This window comes from Microcaecilia unicolor, chromosome 7, assembly GCF_901765095.1.
Source record: "Microcaecilia unicolor chromosome 7, aMicUni1.1, whole genome shotgun sequence".
NCBI classification, from domain to species: Eukaryota; Metazoa; Chordata; class Amphibia; order Gymnophiona; family Siphonopidae; genus Microcaecilia; species Microcaecilia unicolor.
In genome coordinates this window covers 54,019,608-54,031,824 of record NC_044037.1, presented here as the reverse complement: position 1 = coordinate 54,031,824, position 12,217 = coordinate 54,019,608, and the positions used below count along the sequence as shown (strand labels likewise).

The 12,217-nt window shown below is 43.3% G+C and overlaps 1 protein-coding gene across 2 annotated transcripts in view; it reads left to right on the top strand.

Moving 5' to 3' along the window:
* BRWD3 (bromodomain and WD repeat domain containing 3) overlaps positions 1-12,217 on the top strand; it is a 195,306-nt gene that overhangs the window by 77,466 nt on the left and 105,623 nt on the right. For both annotated transcript variants that reach the window (XM_030209053.1, XM_030209052.1), the window contains exons 18-20: positions 836-1,006; positions 1,971-2,154; positions 9,861-9,954. In XM_030209053.1, the coding sequence (XP_030064913.1) occupies positions 836-1,006; positions 1,971-2,154; positions 9,861-9,954 (449 nt within the window). The remainder of the gene's footprint in view (positions 1-835; positions 1,007-1,970; positions 2,155-9,860; positions 9,955-12,217) is intronic.

Below are 12,217 nucleotides of genomic sequence, written 5' to 3'. Positions count from 1 at the left end.
AGTAAGAGGTAGGAATTTCAGAGTTGTACGCTACTGTTTGACCTATATGCAAAACATATCGAATTATGAATGTGTTGGAGAAGGGAAAGGGGAGGGGAAGGGGGTTGGGATGAAAAGGGTAAAATGTTTGATGACAGATCTTATCATATAGTTCGATTTCGGATTTTGATGTTGGCCTCTTTTGTTCAGGCCGGAATGTATTACTCTGTTCTATGTTGTCATCAATAAAAATGTTAAAACATAAAGATGATAAAAGTAATAAAGCCAAATCAAGAAACAAACCACCACAGGGCTGCACCTGTGGGGATGTAGAGAAAGCAAAAATATTGGCGAAATAATTTATTTATCTGCATTGATAGATGGAAAAACTATTAACAATGTTACAAAATAGGACATTGGAAGGCACAGATAGCCTACACCACCCTTTTTAAATGTCTCTGATGTTTAGGCATTTCTTTACAAATTAAAGAAAATGACTCCTAATGTGGAAATTGTGTCCATCCGTCTGTCTTCCTGTTACCATCTTTCGGCAGACAAATGACAAAATGGTTTGAGATGTAATTGAAGATTTTGTAGTTTAGGGCTTAGGTTAGTTAAATGAGATGGTTCAGAATATTTAATGGAAAGGGAGGTCATTTTTCTTTTGGTTGCTTCTAATGTTTTTATGGCATTTCCAGGGAAAAATGGATTAAGCTACTCCCACATATGTAGTCTTGGTAGAAGTATATTTTTTAGCCCTTCTTTAAACCCAGCTGTATCTCCCTCTTACTTCTAGCTAACCCTGACAGTAGATCCCTCTTTTGATTGTTGTTGTCTTGGGTCTCCTGTTGTTCAGGTGATGGCGAAGTGGTAGAGCAAATTATTGGCCAGCAGACGAATGACCATGAGGAGAGCATTCTCGATGGCATGATTCGAGAGCTGCAGAGAGAACAAGATCAGAGGCATACAAATGATAGAGAAGCTGGGGCCAACCTGCTAAATAGCAGATCCCAATCTTTGAATGGCGGTGAGTAGTCAGCATTTTAATCACCTATTTCCATGACCTTGAGTGTTGAAATCATCCAAGTGGCCCTGTGGCTACCTCAGATATTGTAAATCACTTCATCCTTGAGGTATACAAGAGGAAATGTTGGAGAATGAAAAAAAATCACTTGAATCTTTAGATGGTGGTGAAGGTGTTCATGTTGGATGTAAAAAAAAAAAGTGAATTTCTTTGATGACAAGCAGGTGCAGCAGAATCAGGTAAATGGGGAGGGGGGGGGGGACAGCAAGCTGGGGAAAGGAAGAAAATATGAGCCAGGAGGATAGGGGTGCAAGCAGGCTTGAAGCAGGACTTTTGGGCACCACCACTGGGCACAAGAGACTATTTTATTTATTTATTTTATTGGATTTTACTCGCACCTTTTTCAGTAGTACCTCAAGGCAAATTACATTCAGGTACACTGGGTATTTCTCTGTCCTTGGAGGGCTCACAATCTAATTTCGTAACGAAGGCAGTGGAGGGTTAAGTGACTTGCCCAAGATCCACAAGGATTGGAGGCATACCTAGCCAGTCAGGTTTTCATAATCACCACAATAAATAAGCATTAGATGAATTTGCACATATTGGAGACATATTGCAAATCTGTCTCATGCATATTCATTGTGGTAATCCTGAAAACCTGTCTGGATAAGTGTGCCCCCAGAAGAGGGTTCAGAAGCACTGCCTTGGCTTATCACAATTTCCTCATAAACTTGATTTTTAACATTTGTTTCCTTCTTTCCAGAATATATAGGTGAGAAATGGCAGAGGTGAAACATGCCTTCACTTTACGTTTTAGTCATATTAATAGAAATTCATAGGAATGTGTTCAGATAAAATGTGTAAGTCTGTTTGCATTAAAAGTAATAGAAACTTTTGATTCACTGGACATGTATTACCTCATTGTTTTGGAAAGACTGTATGCCAATCTCTCCACTGTCTGTTGTAGCTCTCCGGAGTCCAAATTTGGATGTAACATCACCTCCTAATGTTGGTCTCAGACGCAGTGGTCAGATTGAAGGTGTCCGACAAATGCATCATAATGCTCCACGGAGCCAGCTGGCTACAGAAAGGGATCTCATGGCTTGGAGCAGACGAGTTGTTGTGAATGAGTTACCCCCAGGCATTAGCAGGTAGGCCAGAAGACTGCACTGAGCACCTCATTCATGTGCTTTCTGAGTTACATATAAGTGATAAAATGACCCAGGCTCATGCTTTTCTTTGTTCTTCCTGCACCAAATGTAATTTCCTTATTGTCATTATTACATTAGTCCAGACAGAGTCAATGCTCCCTGCCAGGAGATGGGGACAGAAACTTCCCTCCTCCACCTATAAATCTGGTTTTGCTGCTGCCCTAGTCAGTATTTCTCTGTCTTTAGTAGGTGGATGTAGATGTCTGGTGTGATTTGATCTGGTACATCAGTTAATATAACTAGGCAGAAGGTTTTTTAAATTTCACCATCTCTGCAGCAATCAAGGTCAAGGGACTTTCGGGCAACACACTGAAGGGCCTGCTTTATGCTTTCTCAGTCCTCCATTCCAGGGAAAACCCTTGTGGATTGATGCCTGCAGGTTACTTGGGGTTCAGGTTAACAGTAGGGGCCTGACCAGGAAATGCAAGGAGCAATGAGGCTGCCATTTTGATTGGGACCATTGTAGCCTTTTTGTTAGGCAGTCTCTAAAGTTTGTGTTGCTTAAAAAAAGAAGGAGAAATGAAAAGAGGACAGAACATTTTAATGCCTCTGCCACCAGGCGCTTCAATCAAGAAGTAAACCTCCATTGGTGGTAAGATTGTTGCTGGCATGGGTAAGCAATGTAAGTTTTGAAATACGTGTGCACAAAGTCTAGGACTTATTGTGAGTGTGGTGCTTTGTAAGGTCAGCGTTGGGGTACGCCACTGCAAAGAGAGACAGTTTCTGTCTGTGGGGATCTTCACCTGATGCCATGTACCTTTGACAGTCTTCACTCCATGCAGTATTCAGGGTTGCAGAACACAACTAGTAATGCTGCATGCATGTGAAGGCCTGCATTTTTGAGCACTAGCCTTGATGTGAGGGCTGATAGACAAGTCAGTCCCTTAGAAGCATCATGGAGTGTTTTACAGTGGAAGTCTTTGGAGCTTCAAGCTTTCTCCTGCAGGTCAAATTTTCCAATGAGCTCGTTCTTATGATGCACAGAGCATATTGCATGATGTGATAGGGCCCGATCCATGAGACTTCAGGGCAAGACTAGTTCCCCTGTCTGAGGCAGTGCCAGATCATCCCCAGGTCCACTCCAAAGATGCCACACCTGTGTAGGGCATGGAATAGCTCTCAGAAAGACTATCTCAAGTTGGTGATTTCAGAGAGAAACTCTGAGGCAAGGGCAGGCTCTTTGTTAGATTCACTTGCCTTGGAGCTCAAGAAGGGAGAGAGTGTCCCATTGGTTAAGGATGACTCAGCACTGGTGCAGCTTTTCTGTAAGGAGGAGCTTATGCTTTGTATAGCTCAGAGACGGTCAGCTCCGTACAGTTGGTGGAGGACTAGTCCAAGGAGGACTAAGATGGACCCAATACTCACTGGCATTTGTAAGCAATTTAAGGCCTTTCTTTGGCTGCAACCATTTTGAGATGCCTGGCCTATGGCTAAGCTTTATCTGCTTCCAAGGGAGGACCTGGATAATCTTTTAAAATTGGGCAGGAAGGACGTGTTAGTCACAGCTGTCGCCCATAAGACTGCCATCTCATTTGAGGGTGGCAGTGCACTAAAGGACTTTCAGAATCACAAGATGGAATCCTTGCTGAAACTGGAGTTTGAAACGGCTAGCTTGGGTTTGTAGGGGGCAGTTTGTGGTTGCTTGGTTGCAAGGGTTTTGCTCCTTCACCCACAGGATGGCTTCTCAGAAGAGGAGTCCAGGACTTGCCATTCAAAAGCAGCTGCTTGGAGTTGGAAGTGGCCTTCTTAGCGGACATGTATAATTTGTTCAAAACTTCTGCAAAATCTATGGCAGTAGCTGGTTGGCTCACCCTTTGCTTTGGCTTTGTCACTGAGCGGTGGATGCAACCTCCAAGGCTTCTTTTCAAGGGCTTGTGTTTGAGGAGGTGCTGGAAAAGCTAGTTAAGGATGTAGCAGAATCCAAGTTTCCAAGGCTTCCAGAAGACAATTTGGAGACTCCTCAAGGTTGTTGGCCTTGAGGAGCCAAGAGAGAGAGACAAAAGCATTTCTGTCTAGCCAGATTAGAATATGACCAGTGGAATAGGGGCACGGTCAAGAATTTATCCTTTCCTGGAAGCAAGCAGAGTCCAAGAGACAGAGGGCAGGGAACCTCTTCAGGTTCCAAGTCTTCTCAGAAAGGCCACAAGCAAGAAGAGGTGAGGATCTAAACCAGAAGAAACCAGATCATCATTGATTAAAAGGTCCAAAACCAATTTTATTAGTCTAATTCAGCAGAAATTCGACATGGCCATGTTTTGATATAATCTTCATCAGGGGTTAAAACTAAAACAATTAAAAACGAAAAAAATGACAGACATAAGGTCTGTATCACATACAACAAACAAAACAAAAGAATTGTTGTACTAGGTCAGACCAAAGATTCATCAAACCCAGTATCTTTTTTTCTAACAATAGCCAATCCAGGTCACAAGTACCTGGCAAGATCCCGAAAAGTAGATTTTCTTTCCATGCTCCTTACCCCTCTTTCCCCCAAAGCTTACATGAATAAGGGTTTATGGACTTCCCCTCCAAGAATGTGTCATAATTTTTTTTTAACTCTTCTACACAAACTGCTTTTACCACACCATATGGCAGTGAGTTCCAGAGTTTAACTATGATTAAATAAAAAAAAACATTTCTCCAGTTTATTTTCAATGCAGTGCTTTATAAATTCATTGCATATCATGTAGTCTTACTACTTTTTGAAAGAGTAAACAATCATTTCGTACCACTCAATATTTTATAGACATCTGTCATGTCTCCACTCATCTGTCTCTTCTCCAAATTGAAGATCCCTAACCACTTTAGTCTTTTCATCATATGAAAGTTGTTAAGAATATAAGAATAGCTATACTGGATCAGTATTAGGGTGTCCCTTTAAACAGCTCCGCCAAATGACACACTGATTATAATTTATAAACTACTACTACTACTATAAATCACAAATTACTACTCTACCTATGAAATATTATTCCGTTATTATACGTCCTCTGTGTACATCTGTTTGTTACACAAGTCAGTATGTTTGAAAATATAAGTGGTGATAAGTACAAATCATACCAACAGTAAAGAACAACGTGGATGCAGCAGCTCATAGATTTGTTTGCTTTTTTTTGCGTGTACGGCAATGACGGCTTCACAAGGAAGGGGAAACAGAGACAACCCTGTCGTCAACTCCCTCCCTCCCCCCCCCCATCCACCTCTCAGCCTTGGATGTCCTCCCCACACATACCTCACATCACCCTTGTGGTCTAGTGGCTTGCTTCTGGGCAGGAAAGGTCCCCACGCTTCCTTGCCATTGCCACTGATCCTCTCATCGCCACCGCTTGTTTAAAATGTCTGCCAATAGTTCAAGTGGCAGCATCATGAGACTGCCGCTTGAAGTCTCGGCAGCCATCTTAAATAAGTGGTGGTGGTGGCGAAAGGATCAGCAGCTATCCCCATTCCTATGCAGCTATATAGTTGAGAAGCACTCCCTTAAAGGGTAATATTTGTAAAAGATGCCTATTTGTGAAGGGCAAAAAAAGTGCCTATTTTATAGACACACATACAGGCTTATTTTCGAAAGGGATCGCCGGCGATCTTCCGACACAAATCGGGAGATCGCCAGTGATCTCTAAATCCCAGCCAAATCGGTATTATCGAAAGCCGATTTTGGCCGGCCCCAGTTGCTTTTTCGTTGCGGCGCTGGCCAACCTTCAAGGGGGCATGTTGATAGAGTAGCGAAGGGGGCGGAGCGGGGCGGGGTTACAAGATGACCGGCTTCACCTTATTATGAAAAAAAAAAAAACGCCGGCTTGAATGAGTATTTCGCAGGGCGGACTTGGTCCATGTATTTTAGGACCAAGTCCCAAAAAAGAGCCCCAACTGACCAGATGACCACCGGAGGGAAGCGGGGATCACCTTCCCTTACTCCCCAAGTGGTCACCAACCCCTTCCCACACAAAAAAATATTAAACCATTTTTTCCCAGCCTCAGATGTCATACCCAGCTCCCTGACAGCAGTATGTAGGTCCCTGGAGCAGTTTTTAGTGGGTGCACTGCAGTTCAGGCTGGTAGACCCAGGCCCATCCCCTCCCCTACCTGTTAAACTTGTGGTGGTTAATGTTGAGCCCTCAAAAAAAAACCCAAACCCACTGTATCCACATGTAGGTGACCCCCTTCACCCCTTAGGGCTATGGTAATGGTGTAGACTTGTGGGCAGTGGGTTTTGGGGGGGATTTGGGGGGCTCAGCACACAAGGGAAGGGTGCTATGCACCTGGAAGCTAATTTTTTTTTTAAAGATTTTTTAAGTGCCCCCTAGGGTGCTTGGTTGGTGTCCTGGCATGTCAGGGGGGCCAGTACGCTACAAATGCTGGCTCCTCCCACGGCCAAATGCCTTGCATTTTGCCGGGTTTGAGATGGCCGGGTCCGGTTTCCATTATGGTTGAAAATCGGAGCCGGCCATCTCATCTAAACCCGGCGATCCTGTTCTAAACCCGGCGAGCGATTTGGCCGGTGCCAAGCGTATTTTCAAAATACGCTTGGCGCCGGTCCCGAAGATGGCCGGACATCAATTTCGCCGGCGCCGTTCGATTATTCCCGTCATTGGCACCTATGTGGCATAAAATGCTAGCACAAATCCTGCAGAAATAGTACCTAGATCACTTCCCAAACGTGGTCCTGGAGACACTCCAGCCAGTCATGTTTTCAGACTATCCATAATGAATATTCATGAGAGAGATTTGCATGCACTACCTCTCTCATGAATATTCATTGTGTATATCCTGAAAACCTGACTGGCTGAGGTGCCTCCAGGACCAGGTTTCAGAACCACTGGCCTAGATTAAGGGTGCTGACATAAATGTTAGTGTGTAAAGTATATGCGCAAGCATGTGTTTTACAAAATACAATGGCATACCTAGGGTAGTAGACACTCGGGGCTGGTCATTTTTTAACACCCCCTCCAAAATCCAGTACTAGGCATACCGAAAATACAAAACACTCAGGACCTATAGAGCAATTCTACCATACCATAAGCAGTCATTTCTACGAGTCACACAAGGAAAAAGAAAGCATCTTAAACACTACAGTGAGCACTAGAACATCAATTCACCTATTGTAAAACGAAACCAGACAGATAGTACAGATCGGCAATCCTGCACAGTCAATGCCAACTGAAAGTCATGTCTTTTTCACAAACACAGATACACCCTAATCCACTATAGAACAAGTAATCATAAATTTTCTATTTAGAGAAAAATTAAACTGAACCCCCAAGATGCCAGACTCTGCATACAATGCAACATCACAGAAACAGAAAATGTCCCCTAGTACTGTGCAAAATATAAAGACAGCAGATGTAAATTTGAAAAAAACTAATAAATACCAATCACCACTTTACAAATTAAAAAATAGAAATAAAACAAATATAGAAAATAAAATACCACTTTATTGGACTAATACATTTAGCTGTCGGAGGCCAAAACCTTCTTCCTCAGGTCAATACAGTATAGTGTGTTACAGTGTCCTAACCTGACATGAGGAAGGGGGTTTTGTTCTCCGAAAGTTAGTCAAAATTTATTAAAATGAGTCTAATAAAAAGATTACCTTATTTACATGTTCTATTATAAACATTTATTAACACAGCTACAATACTACTTTATCCTAAAGCAAAAAAAAATATATATATATGTATTTTATTTACAGTTTGTCTCTGGTTTCTGCTTTCCTCATCTTCTTTTCACTGTCTTCCTTCCATCCAGCATCTGTCTTTGTTCTTTCTCTGCCATCCAGTGTCTGCCCTCTCTGCTGTCCTCGCCATCCAATGTCTGCCCTCTCTCCCTGCCCTTTCCATTCACTGTCTGCCCTCTCTCTCTCCCCCTTCTATTCACTGTCTGCCCTCCCTCTCCCCCCCATCCATTCATCCATCGTCTGTCCCCTCTCTCCCTCTCCCATCCATCCATCCATCCATCCATCGTCTGTCCCCTCTCTCTGCCCCTTTTTTCAGCCCCCAGTTCCAGCCCTCTTATCCCACCTGCCCCTAGTTCTAGCCCCAGCCCACATCTCCCACTTGCCCCCCCCTTTTCAGCCCCACTATCCCACCAGTCCGCAGTTTCAGCCCCAGCCCTTTTCTCTCACCAGTCCCAAGCTTCAGCCCCAGCCACTTCTCCCTGTCCCCTTTTCAGCCCCCAGTTCCAGTACTAGCCCCCTTATCCCACCTACCCTCCTTTTCAGCCCCTAGTTCCAGCCCCCTTCATCCACATGCCTTGCATTAGGGACCCCTTTTCAGCCCCAGACCCATTTTCCAACCAGCCCCAGGCATGGCTCCCATTTTCTCGCTTGGCCCCTTCCCCGCCCCCCTTCTCCCATCTGAGATCCCCCTCCCCACCCCAGTCCCCTTCTCCCCTCTTCTCCCATCTGAGACCCCCACCCCCCTTCTTCCCACCCCAGTCCCCTCTTCTCCCATCTGAGACCCCCCACCCCCCTTTTCCCATCTGAGATCCCCTCCCCACCCCAGTCCCCTTCTTCCCTCTTCTCCCACCTGAGACCCCCCCCTCCCCACCCCAGTCCCCTTCTCCAATCTGAGGCCCCCCTACCCAGTCCCCTTCTCTCATTTGAAAACCCCCTCCCCAGTCCTCTCCCATCTAAGCCCCCCAACTCGACCCACCTACCACCTTCGTGGAGAGACGACAGCCCTCGTCTCCTGCCTCCATCCTGCTGTGCCTTTAAAGAAAAATCTGAAAAGCGGCATGGCAGGCATGCTTCGTGTCTGCCCTGCCTGCTTGTAAAAGAAAGCGGCAAATCTCGTCGACGTTGTGTCGTCGACGAGGAGATTTGCCGCTTTCTTTTACAAGCAGGCAGGGCAGACACGAAGCGTGCCTGCCATGCCGCTTTTCAGATTTTTCTTTAAAGGCACAGCAGGATGGAGGCAGGAGACGAGGGCTGCCTGCAGTCTGCAGCGCTGACGGAGCACCCCCCCCCCCCCACCCACTGACACCCGGGGCGGACCGCCCCCACTGCCCCCCCCTTGGTAAGCCACTGACAAAATATATGTTTTGTTTATTAACATTTTTCTGTACTGTCCTTCTTGAAATTTGATTTATTGACGATATATACTGCTTAACACAAAATTTGTTCTAAAGCAGTTTGCAACATTAATGAAATCAAAGCAGTTTAGAATTATAAAAACAAAAGGCAGAAGAAAAAGAACCATAAAAGGAAAATAGAAAAAAACGTATTTACAAAAGCTCCATAATATGTAGCTGTATATCAAAAATAAATTAGAGTAATAAGAATTAAAATAATTATAGAAATACTTTACTGGACTTGATTGTTCACCAGTACATCTAACCACAAGACTATAAATACCAAGCAGATAAATTCCTCTGATGTCCAGTTTACTTCAAACACTCTGTCACTCAAACAACGCTGACCATGCTCCACCTAAACACCTCCTCTGAACATGCTTGCTTTAAAGTCATGTATATGCCTAATTGCATCACATGTACTTTTACACTCAAAAGAATTTCATAAGAGGCCTTTTATGCATGAACAAATAGGATGAGATTATTAACCAGACTTTTAGTATTGCTTTGCCTAAGTGTGCTTATTCTGCTTGCTTGTACCAAAAGTGATTTAAGATGATTTATGTGTTTATTTGTAGAGTCCAAGAAGAATGTCGAGCTGCCAAAGGTGATACTGAAATTCATCTTTATAGCCTTGAGAAGAAGAGAAAACCATCATATACCATACAGAGGGTGAGGAGTTTTCACTGGAGGTGAACATGAGACTGAGCAAGAACATTAAAAGAATTTTTCTTAGTATTTTAATCATAATCATAAAACATTGATTATGCCTAAGTTAATTTGTTTCATGTTTGTAGATTAGTTGTTAAGAGGAAATCTTGCCATGTCTGATGTTTCAGCTTACCAGCTTCAAACAGAATGAAAAATACAAAGGGGCTTGAAGTTTTTAGGAGAGATAAAGCAAATTTGAGGAGTCTGTGCTCTAAGAATCGAACAGCAGCTGAGATAAATAAAGAGGTAGATAAAACAGTATCATCTGGTCTTACTGTTGTAGTGCAGGAGATTTGAGTTCAGATCTAGCCAGTCATTCTGTGAAAGAAGGTACAAGCCAAGCCACCTGTTAATTTTAAAGCAACTCCTACAGATTTTGTCTTCAAGGAACAAAACTTATTTATTCCCCTGTTTGTTTTGTTTGATTTATATTCTGTCTCTGTTTGTTTGTTCTTTCTTTCCTTATTTCTCTGTTTCAGTTCTATTTTCAAATATTTTTCAGTTTTTGGCCTTCCTCTTATTTCTTAGCTTTGTTTTTCTTTTGTTTCATCTCTTTCTATCATCTGTGCATCTCCCCCTGTGTGTGCCCATCTCACCATCTTTACCCTTCTCAGCCCAACCTTTCTTCCCAGAGGTCTCCTTAGGAGTTGGCAAATGGAACAATTGACTCGGGCCCTTTTATGGGGCAAGGTTGTGGAATATGTTGCCTATGGAAATGAAAAATCAGCCCTCTTATTTGTCTTTTAGGGAAAGTTTTGAAAACTTATTTAATCAATAATTGGAGTTTTTTTTTAATTCTAATTATATTATGTTGTTGTATGTTAGACTTTGTTATTCTTCTCTGTTGTAGAGTCTTCTAGATTTGTAAACTGCTGTGAATCCTTTGGAAAACAGGTGGCATATAAAACTCTAATAGAATAGACTCTGAATACGAAGGGGTGCTGTGCTTGCTATTTTCAGATGACCAAAAATTGGAGGGGGGTCACCATAGTTCACACACACATACATAAGGTTCTAGGATGGGGAGACACGTTACTACCCCCCCCCCCCCCATTCAGGGATAACTGCCTTCATCCTGCTACTGTTTTGTATTACTAGTCTTTTTACCACCGCCCCAAATTAGTACTCACCAGCCACCCACAATTTAGAGAGATAAAAAACTAGGAAGGCCACCCGTATGAGAAAAGCAATTCTTTTATTATTTACCAAGATACAGATACAAATTGGTATTTTCTCATATGGGAAAGCAGCACTGTTACATAGAAATGTAATCTGTGACTGTCTCTTCCAACGTACTGCTCTGGTACAGTTGTTTTTATACCTTTTCTGTTAAGCAGTGCTTCACATTACTTCAGCACGTATTTTCCTCAGAGATCATTCTGTTCTCTGTTCTCACCATCTATTTTCCCTTAAGTTGCTAAATCACATTCTTCTGTCCATCCATAATTGCACCTTTCCCATAAGGGTATCATATCATAATAGATCATAAATTCCTGAGTTTATACAGGCTCATGTTCTTTAATAAATTACAGGCTTCTCAATCTCTGATAGATTCCAGAGTCGCACCGGCTTGTTAGCGTCTGCCCTTTTTGACCTGTGCTGGGGTGCTGACCTGTGCTCATGATTCTACACTACCCACCTTGACAACTAAAGACCCTGTGCTGAATGGTCTTGTCCCTTGGCCCTGCACTGCCTTCTCTGTTTCTTCCTCTCCAGGCTACTTCTTTGCCTCAGTCTGTATCAACCCCTTTGTGCCTCTCTTTTCAGCTCTAATTCTGTCCTCCTAACCCATACTGTTTGGTTTCCTTTCCTCTTTCTCCTGATGTTTTCTCTCTCTCCTATCCCACCAGCCATGTTGCTGCTTTCCCTGTTTTTCTCCTACATTAGAGCCTACAGGCCACTAGAAGTCTAACTAGAAATAAAACAGGGATGTTCTTCCCTTCTTGATAGACTCTCCAGTCACTTGCCTTCTCAGCTTTATTGTCCCCTCCCTATATATATCTTAGTTTTCCTTAGCATCCATATCATACTAGTTCAATGTGTGGGTTATGCCTGTTGACCAGTGGATGAAGGCAGAGAAGCAAAGTAGTTCTGTGTGATTTGCTCCTTAAGGACACTGTGCATTTTAGAATGCTCAGTATTTCTCTGTTTCCAGCAGATGGTAGTGGACCGGCCATGCAGTTTCTGAACTAATGAGGCATTCAGGCTCCTGGAGCAGCTACAC